General features: G+C 37.8%; 2 protein-coding genes across 6 annotated transcripts in view; one reads left to right on the forward strand and one right to left on the reverse strand.

Moving 5' to 3' along the window:
• The window catches only part of LOC135466199 (lipase maturation factor 2-like), a 40030-nt gene that overhangs the window by 18443 nt on the left and 281 nt on the right, over positions 1–21306 (reverse strand). For 2 of the 4 annotated variants that reach the window (XM_064743595.1, XM_064743596.1), the window contains exons 2-7: positions 18877–18927; positions 17165–17367; positions 16234–16262; positions 13241–13443; positions 12941–12966; positions 12366–12518 (exon numbers count right to left, since the gene is read on the reverse strand). In XM_064743595.1, the coding sequence (XP_064599665.1) occupies positions 12366–12518; positions 12941–12966; positions 13241–13443; positions 16234–16262; positions 17165–17367; positions 18877–18927 (665 nt within the window). Of the gene's footprint in view, positions 1–12365; positions 12519–12940; positions 12967–13240; positions 13444–16233; positions 16263–17164; positions 17475–18876; positions 18928–21306 lie in introns of those variants that run through there. The other 2 variants (XM_064743597.1, XM_064743598.1) reach the window with 2 other exon arrangements.
• Positions 3048–12130, forward strand: LOC135466198 (malignant fibrous histiocytoma-amplified sequence 1 homolog). 2 transcript variants are annotated; one of them, XM_064743594.1, is made up of 3 exons: positions 3048–3138; positions 7050–7689; positions 8181–12130. In XM_064743594.1, the coding sequence occupies exons 1-3, from the start codon at positions 3118–3120 to the stop codon at positions 11057–11059; spliced, it is 3540 nt and encodes a 1179-aa protein (XP_064599664.1). In that variant the 5' UTR covers positions 3048–3117; the 3' UTR covers positions 11060–12130. The 2 variants fall into 2 exon arrangements, with proteins under 2 accessions (XP_064599664.1, XP_064599663.1); XM_064743593.1 differs by lacking the exon at positions 3048–3138 and adding an exon at positions 5585–5912.

Genomic DNA, 21306 nt, shown 5'->3' on the forward strand with positions numbered 1-21306 from the left:
ACTAGAACTTTCACTGATACAACAGTGGTGCGTTTTTATGGACTGGCAGAAGAAACACAGCTCTTCAGCACTCAGGATAGAGGGCCTGGCCGACAGGCTGTGATAACAACATTTGTTTTTTATTTGACTGGTGTTTTACTTATACGAAGGCGCCCAGCATTATGATAGGAGGAAACCGGGGCCCAGGTGAAATCCACGACCATCCGCAGGTTGCTGGCAGACCTTTCCAATTACGGGTAAGAACAACACTGACAGAATTTTTCAACATTTCCACACTTTACACTAAACATAATCTGCACACTATGTTACGTATTAAAACTCATCCAAAGTTAATCAGGATCAAAACCATCTCTTTGTACCTGAACAAAATGGTTTCACTCAGTTTTAAAAAAAACATACATGTAAACACATATATATTAACACTGATATCTGATCATTCTGATTTATTGTTAATATTACAGCCACAGGTATGAAATGCCATTATTGATTCTATTAATTGGTACAAACAGTACATATAGTGTGTAATGATAGTATGAAAACTGATGTCCTAGCTCATTCCAATGGTGTGAATTACATGCTTGCCACCCCGAACCAATTAACATGTACATATGACCACAGACATTATCACAGTCATTTCTTTCTTCATTTGCTTCACATGCCACATTTATATGGGCATTTAAAGCCTGACAAGACAAAGTGAAAGTAAAGAAACTGATCAGTGTCTGTGTGGTCATCTCCATTGGTTACTAATACACCTATTGTCCTTTTAGTAGTGGTACATCAAGTATCAGTTCTACTATCCTTTGGGAAAAGAAATACATGGCTGAGTAAACATGAATAGGAAAAGCTATCAATCAGCGAGGCATGTTGTAGGCTTTGACGGAGGTTTCTGCTGGGCTTTTACAAGGGTAAACAAGAATTCTTGGCCATTGATCGAGTGTCAACCAATTACTTCCCTTGACCAAGGCTACTGTCAGTGGATCTCAATGACTTCAATGTGTATGCATTTTCAGTTTGCTATACCCTGGGCTTCTCCAGGCGAGGTGTACATGGCTTAGGCTCAAAGGTAAGAAAATTAACTGCAAATTTATATGGTATACTTTTTTATGCTAGTTTAAGTGGTGTATAAAAACAAAATTAAAATTTTATTTTACAGATGTGACATGATGAAAATAAATAGATACAAAACGAATGGAATATTCCTGACAGATTTCCTATAACACAAGTTCCAGACAGCTGGAATGCTTCTCAAAATGTGCGAGTTAGAGGCGGAGCAAGCCTGTTTATGTTTTCTACCTTCAGCTGCCTAAATGTACAACCGTAGTTTACAAAAACTGACACATTTGAAATTCTTCATCATTTTTTGCATCTACAGATGTCTTCTAGCAGTAATCTTTTGCATGCCTCAAATCACAAGAAAATCTGATTTTCTAAACACATTAAAATGTTTGATAAACAAGTTAGTGAGTGGGCCTTTATTTATTCAATTCATATATAGTGCAAAATATTTGAAATTCTTCATCATTTTTTGCATCTACAGATGTCTTCTAGCAGTAATCTTTTGCACGCCTCAAATCACAAGAAAATCCGATTTTCTAATCACATTAAAATTTTTGATGCTCAAGTAAGTGCTTGGGCCTTTATTTATTCAATTCATTTATAGTGCAAAATTCAAAAATGCTATCAGAAAAGATAAAAAAGATCTTGTATATTCTCAAACTATTAGAATTGACAGGAATTACTCTGTGTACATCATATACATACAACTTATATGAAAATTTAAACTTCAATCATGCAAAGGTGGGAGCTGGGGCAGCACTGCTGCCAGATCATCATCAGATTCGAACACAGCTGTCCTACATGCAACAAAGCGCACCTTTGCACCACACACATGTATGCTCTACACACCATACATGTGTACATATCATAAACTGTACACATTATGGGTCAAAATACAGCTGTCTCACAACAAATGCTTCTATATCACCTGTATTGCTCATACACGCGTATCTTTCTGCATTCAGAGGCAAATGCGCATGTATGGCCTTAAACAGCGTACAATTGATCGGTACACAGTAACAGACCTATAGACCTGTGCCAGTCTCACCTTCCACAATGACAATTACATCAATTTTTATTTAATAAAATCATTTATATATATCAAAAATATCAAAAAAATTTTACTTTTGATGTTCAAAATTTATCTGAATTTTAACTCATATGAACTTTTAATGGTCTTTCAAGCAAGAAACTCAAGCTTTTCAGCATGATTTTTTTTAACCTTGCTCCTAAATTACCAAGCACACTTGTGCCTAAATACTGAAATGGCAGACAAGTTATTTTTGAAGAAGAATAATAATATTGCTTAATAATCTAAAAGCCCAGTGAGTCAAGTTGGGATTATTTACTTCAGCTCTTACTATCGCCACCTATCATGCTTGTGATTGGGTGTCAAGGTGAACAGCTCCAGGAGGTAACTTTGTAAACACACTGTGTGGACCCTGCCGTTGAATTGACCAATGAAATGTGTTTACCTTATCACTAATAAGAGGTGTTCTGACTTACACTCGCAACAGCAAGGCCATGCATACAAAAATCTTGTGTTAAAAACAAATTTATAGATATGTAAAGGTACTTTCAAAACTACACCATTCTTCTACCTACTGGCTTAAAATTTATTCTCTTAAAAGACATTGGTCAGTTATTACACAATGGGCTTCCAATAGAACTGACTGTTCACCAGAAGCTTTCATGTTTCAAGCTTGCTCCGAATTTCTTCTTTGTGTGTGATTCATGTTTACCAAAAAATGCATTTAATAAACACTTTCACACTGCATTTTTGGTGTTTTTTTGTTTTTTTTTGCCATTTTTGGTCAAATATTAAAACATTTGTATGTAGTGGTAATACCAAGTAGGTAACATCATCTGACAGTGCTCTGTTTTGATACAACTAACCTCGATAAGAAACAAATGCTTTTGTGATTTAGCCTTTTGCTGAACTGTTTACTTTAAAAGTCCTCAGACTTTTGACTTGAAGTAATTGGTGAGATTTCCTTGCCTTTCAGACATCCAAAACATGTTGAGATTCATGTCTAACTAAGCCTGCTGTGATAAACAATGGAGAATACCAAACCAAAAGTAAGTACCAATGTTCATGTTTGGGAATGGATGACGTAAATAAGCTGATTTTCTGATGGGGCATCCCTGGACAAAACAATAAAACAAGAGATTGACGTTGTGTGCACTCTTTTTTTTTATGTTTAAAAATGGAAACAGAACTATTTTTGGCACTGGACAGGTGTTATGTCTAAATCTAGACAATAACTTAAGTCTGGAAATGCCATGTCAGCTGTGGCTATGTGTTTAATACAGGAAGAGAGCTCTGAATCTACATTGTATACCATTCAGTACACACACACACAGCAACAATATTCATTACATGTAAGCATAATACAGTTTACTTGTCAGTTAATTATAGTGAGTATACATGCCTGTACAATGTATAGCTATTGAATGGTGGGATGTGGGATGGTTAACCAATTATGTAATATCCGAACAGAAAACACATCAGGTGAATTCCGTACGTGAAAACAAATAGAGTGCATTAATGATAAGTGTTATTCATAATCCTGTTGGGGCTGAGAAGTAAAGTTTCCAGGACTCATTATTGTATTGGTGGAGCCAGAGACAATGTTGACCATAGTAACAGGTCATATCTAAAAAGTCATGCCCCCACTCCCCTCCTCTCCTGCAGGCACGTAACTGACGCCATATAAAAACACAACCAGTTTAACCAGGTTGTCATGGCAACTAAACACCAAAACAAACAGCCCACAGACAGGGTGTTCTCAATCAGCAGTATGTTTAGCCACTTAGGTGTGGTTTGCTGTACATGTGGTGGCTCTCACCAACATGAGATAGAGATGGGGGTGTAATGGAATGTACTATTTCTACATGACTATAGTACAATTTACGCCTAAACCACAATTACTCACTAAACATGCCACAGAAGTCTATGCCAGTCCCACTACGGCTTTAAAAAAAAAACATAACAAAAAACCTACAGTAGAAAAACTAAACAAAAATTTATTTGGCAAATTTCAGAATACTGATTCCAATAGAATTTTACAATTTAGCATCAGGTTTTGACTGTTTTTCACCATTTTTTTAAATCAAATTTGATGGTATACTGATTCTACAGGTTTTTCCCATTTGAAATTTGTTCCATGCTGTCAACAAGTCCACTTCTTGGCTATTTTTGTTTGGTTCAAAACATCCAGAATAGCAAGCTGAGTGTACCAAAAAAAACCCAATGCATTTCGCATGTATAACAATGTTTTCTCGCAGTGTATATTTAAATTGTGGCACACTGTTGACAAATATCTGGTAACTATGACTCCTATCTACAGAAGCAAAACATCAGTACTCTACTATATTAGAGTTACCGATACTTAAAGTAGCATTTGGAAAACAACTTAGACATACCGAAAGTACCTGTAAGCAACTAGAAACAGCGCTAAACATCTTCATGATAAGAAATCATGACTGCAGTATCTGGGACGGCTTTATGGATGGGTAACAAATAAAACACCTTCCGTGCCCTGGGCTCTACAGGCATGTGCATGTTGACACAATCAGAATAGTGACATGCAGACAACAATGCCTGGCATCGCGCAGTGTCAGTGATCCCAACAGTTACCACAGTCTGTGATGCGTTGTCAGTTCACGCAGTTTCTGCTAGTTTATCAAGTCTAAGAGAACCCACACAACATGCAGTTCGTTATTCCAAGGTTAATAGCTTAAAAGCTGCTCAGTGCTAAATAAGATGTACTGTTTCCAAGTACAGACACAATGAAATCTATATGTCAGTTTTTTTCAATGATAGCATGTAAATTTGTAACTTTGTGGAGATTATTGATGGGAAATAAGAATTTCATACAAAATACAGATTCTCACAAAGCCATCACAAAAAAAATATGTATTCAAAACTTGAGTTAATAACATGTCATTGAACTAAGTCTGTATATTAGCTACTTTTTACTTACAATACATTTATTTTTCAATAAAAATCAAGAGCAAATTTAAGAACCACATGTATGATGCCATTTACGACATTTGCAATACATGACAATCCAAAAACATCTTTATACGAAAGCTTGGAATATATATAAATGTACTACCACAATATAAATAGATTTAGTATAAATATGTACACAATATAATATGTACACAACATATTTACTTGTTCAAATGCATGCATATGTATTGAATTCTGCAGCAATCAGAGTTTATGTATGATAGATGCAAGTCCAACCCTATGCTTAGTACATGCACATTACAGTATATAGGGCTACAGACAGTCAATCAATAATGCATTCATTACCATTCACTGGCAATCATTAGTGCATGAACAAGGCATTTAGCAGAGAGAGCTACTTCACCATAGTAATATCAATACATTCTTGTGGTAGTTTTACGATGGCCCTAAATCAAAAGCCAGTGGGGCATAGGGAATAACAACAGCAAGAAGTGGTAAACTATAGGTAGTGAACCATACATACTAGCACTGGCTTAGTCCTGCTGAACTAACACTAGATATAAATCCACCTAAATCTGGCATTAATACTGGATTATAGGTGGGCTAAGTTGTAAAGCTTGACTGACAAAAGCTTAACACTGGTAAAGTGAGAGAATATTTAGGCTATGCCTGTGCATGTCTACAGCCAAGCCAGGTGACATTTGAACCTGGATACAGTGCTCATGTTGCCAGCCAGCTGAAAATAGCGAAACAGTTTAAGGGTCCTATTGACACCTAAGATTCATGTACGGTTATACACCTGTGGGTTAATGTGTGTGTGTATGTGGTGCATGTCAAGATGGTGGATAAAGCCACAGATACAGATTTCCTTCAGGTATGCATGTTTATGTACTAAGCATCTACTGTAAATCTACAACCTTTTCAAACACTATTCTCAGCAGAAGTTATACATACAGTTATTATGAAAATGACACCAAAAATTATTTGTTTATGTCATTAAAGACGCAAGCTTCATAAAACTGAGCAAACTATTTCTCTACACCCTATAGTCCTCTCAGAATATTTCAATACATTGGTTGCAGTGGTAATTGAAAAGGTTAAAGAATTAGGTATACGTATTTCATACCTGTGAATCTGGGTGATGGTATAAACATATTGTAAAATGTAAGCCAATGTTATGTAAACCACACAGGTAGTGTGTTAGAAAACTATTCAAACACAACAACAATAGCCCTGATAAACACCAAGAAGCAGGTTAAGCATAGGAAAATATTACTAGAACCTGCTAGAAACAATGCACTGAGATACATGTGGTGTTTAGGAAGTGATAATTTGTCAAAATTGTGAAGCACTCATGCACACTGGGTATAAAAGGGTGATTTATGGTGCTGACCCATAAACAGAATAAATGAAGTTTAATTGTTAGACTGCACAAATGGCCACATCAGTTTTGTCAATTAAAGCGCTTTGTGTCCCTCTCTTCCTGATAAAATTATTTAGGTTGTTTTTAGCTTAAACTAAGTTCATGCTAATATCATATTGCAAAACTTCAGAGAGATTTTACTTGAAAACTTCCTCTCTTCAAAAAAACAAAACAAAACATCTATATACAATGAAGAACATAAATTGGCTGTCTGAGCATCTGGTTAAATGGCTTTACAGCACTGGTAAGCAATAATTTACAATTAATAGATTTACAAAAACAACTAAAAACTCAGGAACTGGAACTGATGATGGCCAAATAAGGTGACAAAATACTGAGTCAAAATGAGCCAAAATAGTTCTTCTGAGTTATACCATCATTGTATTATGTTAACCTAATCAGTGGAACATAAGGTCTTTAAAGAAAATCCAACTTCTGAATAAATAGACGCAGGGTTAGTCCTCAAAGTGGTATTTCTGCCAGCGTATTAAATTGACAGAATTACAATAGGGTCGCTTATCACATGAAGCCTGGACAAATGAAGGTTAAAGACTGCAGTTACTCAAGTCTGTGTCTGTTTGTTGACAGTACTTTCCCGAGGACAAGAAGCCAGAGCTAATCCGATTAGACAGTCACTCTGCCCCTGGAAACCTCACAGATCACCATGCTGTTAACAGTTCCTCCAGACATGGGTCGGTCAGATCTAGAGGACGCTCCAGTCCTACAAAACCAGCATCAGGTGCAAGGAATGGGACTAGACCTGTTTCCGCCAGCGTTCCAAAATTGCCAAATCGCCCAGCCTCTGCAGCAAGGCCTTTATCAGCTGCTCAGCTGGCGTCCACTTCTAGGCCACTGTCTGGAAAGACACCCATACCAGGCATACGATCAGGCGCATCATCAGGTAGACCAGTGTCGGGCAAGAACGAAAGCCCAACACGAAATGGATCACCGAAGAGGAAAGGTTCCGTTAGTCCAGGCAGGTCCTTGTCTCCCAGCAAATCCCAACCCGCTTCAGCAAAGAAGAAGGCAGGAACAAGCACTAAACCTAAAGCCAAATCTCCAACGTTAGAAAAGACTTCCACAAAACCCAAGCTACAAAGTCAGCTGTCAGAGAATAAGGTGATTGGTCAGAAATCATCCAACATTTCCAATCTCACAGAAGATGGTCTGAAAATTATGGATATGTCCAGCCAAGGCATGACAGCCATTCCTACCACCATCATCTCCAGTATGTTGCTCACTTTTTACCATTGTATTATCAAATCGGAAGTCAATATTAATGTTCAAGCAGTCAGTGTAAAACTTTTGTACCAGTTTTAAACAGGCGTTAAATAAGTGCAAAATCTAGCCACTTTTATTTATTCATTTGATTGGTGTTTTACACCATACTCAAGAATATTTCACATATACGACTGCGGCCAGCATTATGGTGGAGATCCTGCTGGAAACCCACAACCATCTGCAGGTTGCTGACAGACCTTCCCATGTAGGCTAACCACTTTTAGCATGGTTTTATGGGTTTAACTTACGCAATGGAATTCTTTTCACCTTTTTGTTTTAAGTTCAATTTAAAAATGAGTACAACATGTACATGTGAATCAAATTTCCTAGCCTTGACACTCATGGAATATCACTTAAGTGCATAAGACTATAGTTTTGTTTGTCTACAAGAATGTCGCCTTTATAATGAAGGATGGTACACACTGTTTTCTGTTACAGATCCTGACCTCGGGGAGCTGAACTTGTCTTGTAACAACCTGAGGTCCTTGCCAACAGAAATAAGTGGCCTTATCAACCTACGCAAGCTAGACCTCAGTAAGAATGGCATCAAGTGTATGCATCAGAAAGACTTTAGCGGCCTTCCTGCGGAACTGGGACAACTGAAAAACCTCAGAGAACTGTATATCTCTGAATGCAATCTGCCATTTGTTCCACCAGCCATTTGGGCTCTTCAGTCTCTTACTGTACTTGACCTCAGCCGTAACAAGATCAACGTCCTGTTACCGGAGATTGGGTCCCTCACATCACTGAAGAAGCTCAATCTTCAGCAAACAAGTATTACCTGCCTACCCTCTGAAATTGCCTACTGTCAGGACTTGGAGGAGTTGTTGTTGTACGGAAACGTAATGGACAGTCTACCAGAGACTCTCGCGGACATGCCCAGATTGCGTGTGCTGGCAGTGAACTATCGAAGTTTCTGTAATATTGTGGATAGTTACATGGAGAACTTAATACGGAAGGGACAAATCAACTCTGAACATATTCCATTGGTGGTTTTTGAACTCCCAGCCCTGGAAAACCTAGATTTGGAGTGTACTAAGATTAACACAGTTCCAGAGATGTTCATGGACAATCTTCAGGAATTCTCTCTCTACAAGAATTTCATATATGACATGCCAGAAACAATATGCAAATGCTACACACTACAGGTTTTTGACATTTCTAAAAACTTCATCAGATCTCTGCCATCAGATGTTGCAGAACTGACAAATTTGACTGTTTTGAAGGTAAATGATAACATGTTGGAGAAAATGCCTAATTCTATAGGAAAACTGGTGCATTTGGAAGAATTAGAAATGGGTGGCAACAAAATACGTATCATACCAACTGAGATAAAAAATCTATCCAGGTTAAGACGGTTTGTAGTGGACAGGAACGACATTCAGTTTCTGCCTGAGGAAGTGTGTACACTGCGAGAATTAGAGACATTAGATGTGACACAAAACTGCATCAAACAGTTGCCCATATCGCTGTACAACTTGACGAACCTAACTGTGGCCCACTGTTACAAAGGCCTGAAGAAACACGGTCTGTGGTTGTACAAGAACCCATTATCCCAGCCACCTGAGGAAGTGTGGAAAACTGACAAACCACAAGATATCTTTAACTATCTGAAGAAGCTCAAAATTAGTCAGACAGAAAACTTGCAACGACAGAAAATCCTAATCATTGGCTCTCAAGGTGCTGGGAAATCTAGCCTCATGGATGCTCTGGTCTTTGGACGAGCACGCAGTGATGAAAAACCCAGCTCCAAGACAAAAGTTCTGGAACAAGTCCCTTGGAGATCAGAAAATGGAGTTGATTTCCTAGTGTATGACTTGGCAGGAGATGATGTGTACACAACAACATATCCACTCTTCTTAGATCATCACTCTTTAGTGCTCCTTGTTTATGATAGCTCAAAGTATGAAGACAGGGGTTATTACGAGTCTGTTGGCAAATGGTTGGATCTTCTTCATGAACACATCCCTGGCAATGTGGTCAAAATTGTAGGGACAAAAAACGACCTTTTCCTTGACAATGACAACGAGTTGTTAGCTGCAGACAAAGTCTGGCAACGGGTTCAACTCCATGTGCAACAAAGAGAGGAACGGCTTGAAGATGAAGTGCTGAGGGTTCAAAAAGACCTAGCAGATATGGAGAACAAACTGCCTGAGAACAAAGACCTCTTATTTTCTCGCCATCAGTTGCAACTCCAAGAGGAACGTCTGTTGGAAATGGCCGATAAACCCCTGAGGCTATTACCTGGTGTGAGCAGCTTGACTTCCAGTGAAGGACTCTATGGTGTTGAAGAACTTGTTCAAGACATTGAAATTTGTGCCATAGACAAACACTTGTTTCCCCATGCCCAGCGTTACATACCAGACCAGTGGAACAAGCTATGTGCTGCCCTGAAGAAAAAGAAATCTCTCTTTCTTCAATGGGATGAAGTTGCAGACATTGCCATTCGATTTCAGGTCAAAGATGAGGTAGTTGCAGAGTGCATTCAGTACCTCCATGATGTTGGTGAGGTATTTTGGTTCAAACATATCCCTCTCCTAAAAGATATCCTCTTCCATCGACCAAGAGCATTAATTGACGTCATCTGTTCACTGTACAGACATGACACTAAAGACTTCCTAACTTATGACCAAACCAAAATTTTCTCCTCAAAAGGAGGTCTGACCCCAGAGGAATTTGAACGCACAATAAGTCTGTTCTTTAAGTTTGGCCAAATTTCGAGGCCTTTGCTCAACTGTTTCTGGTTTTATCTCAAAGTGAACAACCAGATTTTTGATGAGTTTTTGGAACTGCTTCCAAAGCTGAATCTATGTTACACAATCCCAGAGCCCTTTGTTCCTTCTGGGAAGTGCTATCTTACACCATTGGTGGTTCTTCCTTGGTTCAATACTGAGAAGTTATTGACCAACCAGCTACAGGAAGTCTGGCCTCAATCAATTCCAACGAAAACAAAACAAGTAATGCTACATTTTTCACTATCATTTTCTGATGCTGACGGACTCTTCTATCCTCTTATATTGCAAGCCCAAGACTTACTTGTTGAAAGAACTGATTGGCAGAATGCAGTCCTTGGAAAAGGTAAGAATGGAAGTCGCATTCTTATCAGGAAAACAGACACAGACAACCTATATGGTGGCAAAATAGAGATCTGTGTACGAGACAGTGTGCTCACAAATCTCCTGACTGCTATCAGGGAAGCTTACTCACTGATATATATGATCATAAATCAAAGGCCTGGCTTATACTGTAGAGTGAGTGTGTCAACAGAAAACTGCAACTCCACTGTGTTACAAACTCTGATGCCAGAAAATATGTAAGGCCAGTTTGCCTGTTAAATCGTGACTGAAAAAAGTGAGTGAAAACACTGCTTCCAAACAGCTGTCCTCTTCTTTTGACCTGTTACCCAATAGGGTATTGGCTTGTACTTGGTTTCAAATACAACTCTGCATTACCCTTCTTTCCCATGAAATCAACCAAAACCTTACATTCCAGCAATAAAAGGCAATGTTCACCACACACTCATCTCACAGTACATTGCCTAGTTTCATTGGTTTGGCATGTGATAATTATTTACAGGGAAACAGACTGCGCAAATAAACAATATATATAAATGCACGAGCCTGAACATGCAAAGAGTACGAACACCTTAATTCTTCAACCTAGCTGAAAGTTTGCAAGTTGTTGAAACGTATTCTGAAGGCACTATTCTGAGTAGACTCATGAATTTATATTTCTGTGAAGTCCTGAAATTGACCAATCTAAGCTTGCAAGCAATGCACTTTTATCTTCGAAATCAAAATAAAAGGCCCATACACTATATATCATACTGAAAATATGTGAAAAGGTGGAGAAATCTGAGTACAGCACAACATGAACGCATACTTAAATGTAAACAGGTCATTAGTGAAATCATCGGTGAAGCATCACTGAGCATTTCATTCAGCTTCATGATGAATCTCACTGAGTGCTACAATTTTAATAATAAGAGACAGCAATGTTAAATGTATAACTATCTATCCATACATCTATGAATTGGTTACATTTTGTTTTTGGCCACTGTTGTTTTAACATCAGCCATAATGCATTGATAAACATTCTGACAATATGACCACACATAGTGCATTTACACCATTCCAGCCTTTTGGGCACTTTGCACAATAAAGACTGAAATTTTATGTGCATATGGGAAGTAATGATTTGTGGCATAGTGCCACTTCAGCAATATTTCAGACATAAGGCGACAGGAGTACATATTGGAAAGTACGGCCATAAAGATATTGAAATAATCTTGGATGTGTTATTTTGTTGTTTTTTGTCTCACCTGACTTTTCTACTTAAGCCAACTCTCACAAAACCTCACATATCATTTGTTTATCAACTGCACTGCAAATCACATAACCCAATGGTTCTTTACAACTAGAGACATAGTTGTTATCGAAAATTTGACATATGTTTTGTGAAAATGACCATTCACCATGAACTGTTTATTTCAACACTAGCTCAAATTATAGACTGAGATTGTGGAAACATATCTATTTCAGGAACTTTTAAAATAAGAATATTAATACAGAAATACTCTTGTAGTCTTTCTTTGTAAGACATATAAACCTATAAACAGCTTACCTGCATCCAAAAGGCAAACAATCTCAGACATCTAACAGGGGCGAAAAACAGAAATGGAAGTGGGATTTCAATGAAGTAAGTGATAACCACACTGAGCTTTAACAACCAAGTGGGGAACTGGCTCCAGAACCAGGCGGCTGGGGTAGGGATACACTATAAACAGAAAACAGAAATTTTGTTAAGCTTTGACGAACAGCATTTTCAAAACTATTTTGGACGTACTGGTATATTCTGCAGGCCTCTTCTTGCAGCAGGCTGGTGTTCATATCAACATATTCTATATTGCTGTGAAATGCTGCCTCACTAAACCATTATGCTGAAAAGACCAGGCATGATGTTCCACATTCTGCAGTCACAATACACTGACACCTCAACACCAAAAACTCAGTCTACTACTTATTTCAGTGCCAAGATAAATTTACAAAGCAGTTGTACTGTTAATTAAGTTGGAGTTAACATTTAACCCATCATGTGATGATGTTTCTTTATACAAAGTCTGATTGTCATCCCATTTCAGACTTAACCATGTATAATTCCAACACTGAGACAACTTGGAAAAAGGAAAACGTGCTCACCTGCGTTTCAAAATGGTAAACAAGAGCTGGAAAGAAATAGAAAGTTAATAGAGAACTGAAAAAAGAGTATCATTTGTTTGTTTTGCTTACATAAGGACATATTATCACAGACGAGTTCACACAAGGGTCAGTCCTGGAAATTAGCTTGGTTTGAGAAGTGCCTTGTTTAGTTCTCCAGTCCATGAACCATTGCCCTTAAAAAGTTTATAATAATAACTAAAAAAATGGCCAATAATATAATATTAATAAAATATTTAAAGCTCTGGACAAAAAAAAAAAAAATTATAAAAAAAATTCTACCTGTGAGACCCCACCATGTAGGGCACTTGCTGGTCAGTTTGACCACCCCTGAGGCAAACATCAGACGGAAGAGTAGCCACTTGACCAGCCACATGGTGATGTTATCATGATGGTGGTAACTGGAACTTCTCAATCCAAACACATTGAGATTGAGAGGAGCGACGAGAATGGCCAGGAACCCAGTCTCCAACAGAAGAATATCCCTGTAACACAACCCATTACCTCTGTACATCAGTTTTACAAAGAATACACAACAAATTGTTTGTAGGCTCCCTCTCCAGCCGTAGAAGGTTCTGTATGAAGGTCTTTCAGCAACCTGCAGATGGTCATAGGTTTCCCCCCGGGCTCTGGCCTCTCATCATAATGATGGCCCCAGTTGTATAAGTAAAATAATCATGAGTAAGGTGTAAAACATCCATCAAATAAATACATACACATGTTTGTTAATTAGGTTCTCTTGGAGATTTTTGGAATAAAAAATCCATACTCATTATAAATAAAATCAAATCTAGTAGTGTTATGATGTCAATATGATTGAAATAAATAAGTTTGAAAAAGCTATAATGCAGCCCTATTTTTGAACTTTATTAGGCAAGGCTGATATTGTGTGAAAGCTTTTTATTGGGCTATTCTAAGTAATGGCAAAGACTGGAATGGATTTGTGCTAAGCGACCGTCCCAATAAATCGTTTGCTTCGGGTTCTGTTAAAACGAATGAAACGAACGAACAAACGAATGAATGCACACTGAAATGATGGGTGTTGAGTTCATTTGTTTTTTTCCTTGGAGCAGATTATTGGAAACAGCGGAAGAGGGAGAAGGCCTGGCAAAAGTAATACCGCTGGCACAGGGAATGGCAACAACAACAACGACACACTTCACTGATCACAACCGTGAGGATACCGCATAGCTGTATTAACCGTGTACATGTTCATCTTTTCTATACGACATATTTACAAGGCAGTAAATTAAACACAAAATTAGTATAAGAATCAGTTTTTGCTTTTTCTGTGTTATTTTCAAATTTAGCTTTCTCACCTTTTAGGTATTTGGTTGAACAAAATGTTATGTATACAATGAGTAGTTTGTTATGTAGCATGATTTACTCTCCACCTGGCGTGTCTTGAATTTACTGACCGCTTGTCTTCATAGCCTCTCTTGTATGGGATCTACATGTGATTGAACAATTCAAAGAATTGCCCTTTCGTCCATGAATAATGATGCCTTTCATTTGAACAAAGCTTTTGAAAAATGCCCACGGGGGTTAAACAAATGTGCCCAAACACAGAAGAGGCTTCACTTTATTGACCATGTGGAGAATAACATAAATCTGACAGCGCATTCTTTAAAAATAGAGAGAATGAGAAGGTTCATCAAGAGGATATCAATTTGCCAAATATTATTTAATTTGACAAACTACTTTACAAAACAAACAGATGTCTAGAAAGACAGTTTCTAATTTATTTACCGGAGTATTTGTATCCATGTACAGTGTACACTTTTGTCATAAAGCCCACAGTTATCACACTATGTTGGGATAATTTGACAGTCGCTGGGTAGGATGGCGGGTATTTGATGCCGGGAAAGGAAATAAGCAGTGTGATAGAAAGTATAAACAATATTCGCTCAGCTGACAACAAAGTTCGAGTGGTTCCACCTACGAACTGCATAATCAATATGCATATTTATATATATGTATGTATACTAATTATCCTAAAGGTAAGCTTGAAGACGCAAATGATGCAGTATGACGTTAAGTCTATTTCCAGTAAATACGTTACCTCTTTTCACATCCCTTGAAAGCCTCAACTCAGATATTGGATTGAAGTGAACTATCTTCTTGACAAACTTTTCAGTTAGCGACACAAACTATACAACGTATATATGGATTACATCAGACTGAACAACAGCTGGTACAGGTATTTACATTAGAAATTATTATCAGATAACAAACTCAAAAATAAATGCAGGATTAAAATATTATTTGAGAATTCAAACAAAAGCTGAAGTTTACAGAGATTTTTAAGCAGCTTTCTGTAATCATCTGGTAGGTCTACTTATGACTGTGAATGAAGGATTACCTACTGCGAAATAAAGAAATATGCACATTTTGTTGGAGTGAGTAAATGCTGACAGCAGTTACATACGACAATTAAAACTTTTAATCAACAGGAAGAATTTGATCAGCAGGAATCCTCAACACCTGCATGACGGCCCCGGTCACACCCTGAGTGCCAAAGCTGGATATAACATACAGTTGATATTCAATAATTTAAATATGCTTTATTAGATCTCAAGCACAGATCTGGACAAACACCCATCGCACAATAAAGTCAGCACTTGACATCAGCTGGAACAAAACCTGCAGGACCTGGTATGTCCCGACACGCGTGCACTTGTACAGTGTAGCCTAGGCCTGTATGTAGGGAATGTCGTGAAAATACATAAGTGCGAAATATGATCTTTCTTTTGGAAAGGTTTCACCAGTACAATGTTCAAACACATCACTACACAGTGGTGGACTGATATGGGGTTTCGTTCGATTCCCTTTAAAAGAAAGGTGTAAATCTTGTTCGGTTTTTTGGAGAAAAAAAAATGGGGACTGTCCCTAATCAATTTTTTGCCAAAAATGTCTGGAATAGCCACCTGAAAATTCACACCAAAAGGTCGACTCTGAGTGCCATCCAAGAAGTCTTACATGAAACAGTGAAATGATTGTCAGTTACCTATTAATTAGCAGGGGATTACTTCGGTTTTCCTCTACCCTTAAATCTAATGTTCTTAAGTATGGCGCTAAACACCAATTAAATACATACATGTAAACAAACAAACACAGTCATAGATATGTTACATGTACTTCAGCAAACAAATAGAAGAAACATGATGTTTTTTTTGGGGGGGGGGGGGGCACTGAAATGCAGATGAGTATCTTGTATCTTATGTATACTTAGAAAAGCGTGTTTTGGCTGTGAAGTTAACAAAGGATGCACTTACCACTGAAACCAAAGGAATGTCTGGCCTGCCTGTAAACAAAAGAACATGCATGATAAGAGTCAAATACATGATTTTCTTAGGAAGATATGAAACATTTGAGAATTACTTTTTGCTAAAAAGGAATGGTACTTAAACCAGATTTAAAATGGCTAACAACAGAATACATTTTAAAGTCTACATAAAGAGTTAGCATCTTCATATACAATGAAGGCAAACTCAAAGATAGCATCAATGCCAACAACAACACTCTGATTTTCTAATCTTCATGTGATTATCTCTTGTTCAACATCACCTTTCATGATGTGAATGTCATTTTACTTAATGTTTTGCACTATAACATCAGGAAATAATGAATGATTATGGGTGTACACGTATGTTCATCTTGACGCATTGAGTCAAATCAAAATGACTGCTTGCTTAAGTTTAATGTCACTTTCAACAGTTATTTTGCAAAAATAACACTATCCTTTTCTAGCAGTATGGTCTTAGTGCTTATGTATACTGATCCACTACAACACTATTCTCCATCCACCGCCTACTCTAACAGCTTGCGTGGTTCCGATGTAAAACACTTTACCTGCAGGCCAATACATTCAGCTGAATAACCTTGCGTGTATCTCTGATTTGAATTTACATCATTAATTGGGAAACCATTATTTTATTTATTTATTTGAAATTTTGGTATTCATGCTGTACTGAAGAATATTTCACTTATACTACAGCGGTCAGCATTAGAGTAGGAGGAAACAGGGCAGAGCAATGGGGAAAACGCGGGTTGCTGGCAGACCTTTCCATGTATGACCGGAGAGGATGCTTGAGCTGAACTCACAGTGACTGCATAGAGTAAAGGCTCCTGGGGCATTTCACTGTCCTAGCAAGATATCAGCTAGGCCAAAGAGGACTTTGGAAACTGTTATTTGACAAAACTTACATGATAAAGTGAGAGGTAGAGCATCCAGAGTACGATGAAACTGACAGTGTCCCTCAGTCCCTTAAACACCATGCACATGAAGGAGGTGACAATCCCAGCCAGACACAGCAAATCCATGGCACTCTGGGTACTCAGACCTAGCTTTGGGGTGAGCCGCAGTAGCGTTGGGTGGTCATCCAAAAGCTCTCCCCACGAGTTGGCTGCTAAAAGAATAACTCAACAGGTAACAGGTAATATACTGTGTAAACAAATCATTCACTAAAGTTAAAATGTAGCTTGGTATTATCTAATCTACAGTTTTTATGGAAGATCTCAACCCATAACAGGAACATGGGTCCATGACAAAAAAATCACCTCATATACGCATTTGCTCTCAAAGGAATTCGACAATGAACTGTTTAAGAAATAGAACAATGTAACAATGATCCCCATCAGTGCTACAGATAACTTTTTGTCAAAGGGAGCACGGAAACGTCAAACCCCGACTTTGAAAGAGACTTTGAAAGTATATGGTACTACAGAACACATTTTTTTTTTCACATACTCAACACTTCACTATTTTGGGTCATAAGTAATACACCTGGAAAGTATGAAGCTGGTCAAGTGAAAGGGGTGATGAAAAGACATATGCCTACATGTGCATACGTGTACACATAGGCTGATACATACAGAGATTCTTTCCTTTGTAGTTATATAGGACTCACCAGTATACAAGTAGATGTAGGCCTACATATAAACTGCCCAGAAACATTCTAGAATAAAGTAATTATTTCAGCTCTTCTGCACAAGGAATAAATTTGAATGAAGTTAATACATTTATTTTGCATCAACCTGTGTGGAGTTTATTTTAATAACTCACTCACAGACAAGTTGATTCTCTACTTTTCATTCCTTGTGCTTTGACAGCAGGGGTTGCAGTATTATTTTTTTATCATAGCCTGTCTGATGTGACAGGTAAATTTTCTTTTACCTGTCTAAACATTTCTTGGCCCAGACTTGTTAACAACTGCCGTCTTTGGGTCAAAAGATGACAAAATGGTTGTTGATATAGGCTAAATCCAAATGTAGGGTTTACATTATTTATTTATTTGTTTGGTATTTTACGCCATACTCAATACTATTTCACTTATATGATTTTCTGCAATACAGAAGCAGATCGTACACTACAGTAACCACAAAGACCATTGTTAAGCCTCTACTACATCTTCTTCATGGCAAACACCCGTGAATGTCACAAAGATAAATATCATGATAGGCATTTTCTAAGGTTGTGAGTGGTGGCACAATAGCTTTTGCTGTAGCCTAGAGTGTCTGAAAACTAACACTTGATGAAGAACGTCAACACCATGGTTCGCTGTGGATATTTACTTCTGATTTCAACAGGATTGTCTGCTTTAAATCTCACATGTATGCTAGTTTTTGGGGACTTGGGCGTACAAAACAGTATGCTCTGTTTTAATCTTAGAAGCCTATCATCTAATTTTTTAAGCGTATTTATGCCTCTACGCCCCTTATCTGTAGCACTGATCCCCAACCACACAGATAATTACATGTACATTACCAAAATGAATATAAAGGAGCTTTGCGAGAGGCATGAGGTTCAAACAACAATGAAGTCAACCTTACATTTGTCAACCTGCATGTATACCTACCCTTATTCATGTTAATATTATTTGAGACAAAATGTACAAGCAGACATGTTTTTTCCTAACCTGGCTTTACGACAAGTCTTGCTGGCAGGATTCCATTGTCCCCGAATAAACCTACAACAAAAATGTTTACATTTAGTCGATAAGATTTTGTCATCACACAAATCTTCAGAATGGTTTCAATATGTCAAGAGTTATTCCCCTCTGGATGGTCCACAGAATGTTAGCCAGGATGAAACAACTAACAGCCAACAGACATATCTTCAATAAATTAACATTATCAACTTAGCCCATGACGGCTTTGTAGCATGTGCCCTTGCCCATATTAATCTGTACACATACATTAGATTTTAAAGAATTAACGTCCATGGGGTAAATGTGTATTCTTTATCCTGAAGAAAAAACAACACTAGAATAAGTATGCATATACATCAATAAAGTATCCCACGTGTGGTTTAAAAATCATCCATTTTTGCATTTGTGATGTTTCCAGTTGTATAACTTGGCGTATCCCATGGCCTAATAAGAATTCCACATTAAAAATTGGTTTATTGAGTTAGCAATAAACATCTATCTGGTAGGTGCAAGTAAAGCAGCAAGTGCACAGATGTCCTCAGCCCTAAATTCTTGTTCTATATACATCAGCCTACTTTAGATAACTTACTTATTTGACTGGGTTTTACACCTTACTTAAGAATATTTCACTTATGACGGCGGCCAGCATTATGGTAGGTGGAAAACAGGCCAAAATTGGAGTGGGGGAGGTGGAAGGTGTCCCACAAAAATCCGTAGGTTGCTGCACGTATGACTGTAGAGGAAGCCAGCATGAGCTCACAGCAGCCTGCTTTAGCTAGTGTAAACATTTACCTGTCATGTTTAGATGACATGCACTGTTCATATTATTTAATGTAAGCTGATGCAGATAAGACAAGAATTAAAGACCAATGTTTTAATGATATTCAGTTTATATCTCTTTTTAAGAGACATTAAATATCGTTTTAAATATGTTAAACCTGATAACACCTCAACTTTACTTAGATTCAAGTGTGAGGTGTTCCATATATAATTTAATACCACAGTACTGCTATATATTAACACTATGCACGTGGTTTATCAGTAGTAGTCTGTCTTTGGCTTTGTGATTGTTTTTTTTTGCCATCTATTTCAAACCTTAAAAATCTATTTGTACGCATACATACATGTGGTGAAAGTAACATGAATGTTGCTTTAATGCTAACAGATATGCTGGTGATACATGTGTATTTTCAATTTATTTTTGGTCTACTAAAACTGATAGTGCACAAGAAGTTTCACCTTGTTGGCTCTCAAAAACATACAACTCTGGCTTTAGTCTCAGAACAGTTTTCTTTCTCTGAAGGTGACAAATTGTTTCAGTAAATAACATAAGATACAATTTCATTTACACTACCACTATAACGATACCATAATAATATCTAAGTACAACACTCTTCTTAATCATGACGTATGTTTCTTGACGTTTTGACTCCAATAAGCTGAGTTGATATTTCATGAGTCCTGCAAGTTCACGCAGATATTATTGACACAGGGTGGGGGCTTTCCCAAACTGTAAGATTTTACGGTCCTTGCTAAACTGAGTATACATCCCGCATAGCCGGGTCTGTCGGCCCAACGGTTAGCCACGTTAGTTTGTAATACCCCCACCCTGTCTCATCCAAACCTGTGAGAACTTGCGAGACCCCTGAAATGCCCACCTGGTTTATACATTGTGATTTAAATGTGATTTGAAACATTTAAATTAATGAAAAACACAATATAATGACTTTTCAAATCCATGATTCTCAGTTGTAGTACATGTTCAAGTCTTCTGTTGCTGCAGTTGCAACTGCTCCAATGGTTAACGAACTAATGTACGTACCCTTGTCGCAAATGCTACCCGGTTCAAAGCCCAAAGTTCGTCCCCATGCCATTCAATTTACGCCAGGTGTTGCTACATCTGCACTCCACATGAAGCAGAAACACTGATGAAGCCCTATCCCAAATCATATTTTTCCCACATCGCCACTATATACCTAAGTAGAAACGATATATCTCACTTGAACAGGTCACCGGCCACCATGTTGTCACTTCCACAAATCAACTGCAAAAGCGATTTCGTTTCTAGTGAGGTGGAGTGGTCATTTGGGGAAAATATGATCAGGTGGGGAGCTTCCTAAGTGTTTCTGGTTCATGTGGAGCGCAGCTATAGTGACACCTGGCCTAAATTGAACGGTGCAGGGACGAACATCGAACTTTGAACCGGGTATCATTGCAACGATGGTACATACCTTAGTTCATTAACCGTCGGAGCAGTTACCGGTACTGCTGCTGGAATGGATAGTTATTGTTGTAGGCCTCATACATATTAATTTCTGCTGCACCAGCTACATGAACAGGAGTTGTTCATGAGATTTAAACATGTTAATTATACATTGCTATGTGGCCATAATCAAGTGCTTCATGACACATTCTGCC

This window comes from Liolophura sinensis, chromosome 6 (genome assembly GCF_032854445.1).
Source record: "Liolophura sinensis isolate JHLJ2023 chromosome 6, CUHK_Ljap_v2, whole genome shotgun sequence".
Classification (NCBI taxonomy): domain Eukaryota; kingdom Metazoa; phylum Mollusca; class Polyplacophora; order Chitonida; family Chitonidae; genus Liolophura; species Liolophura sinensis.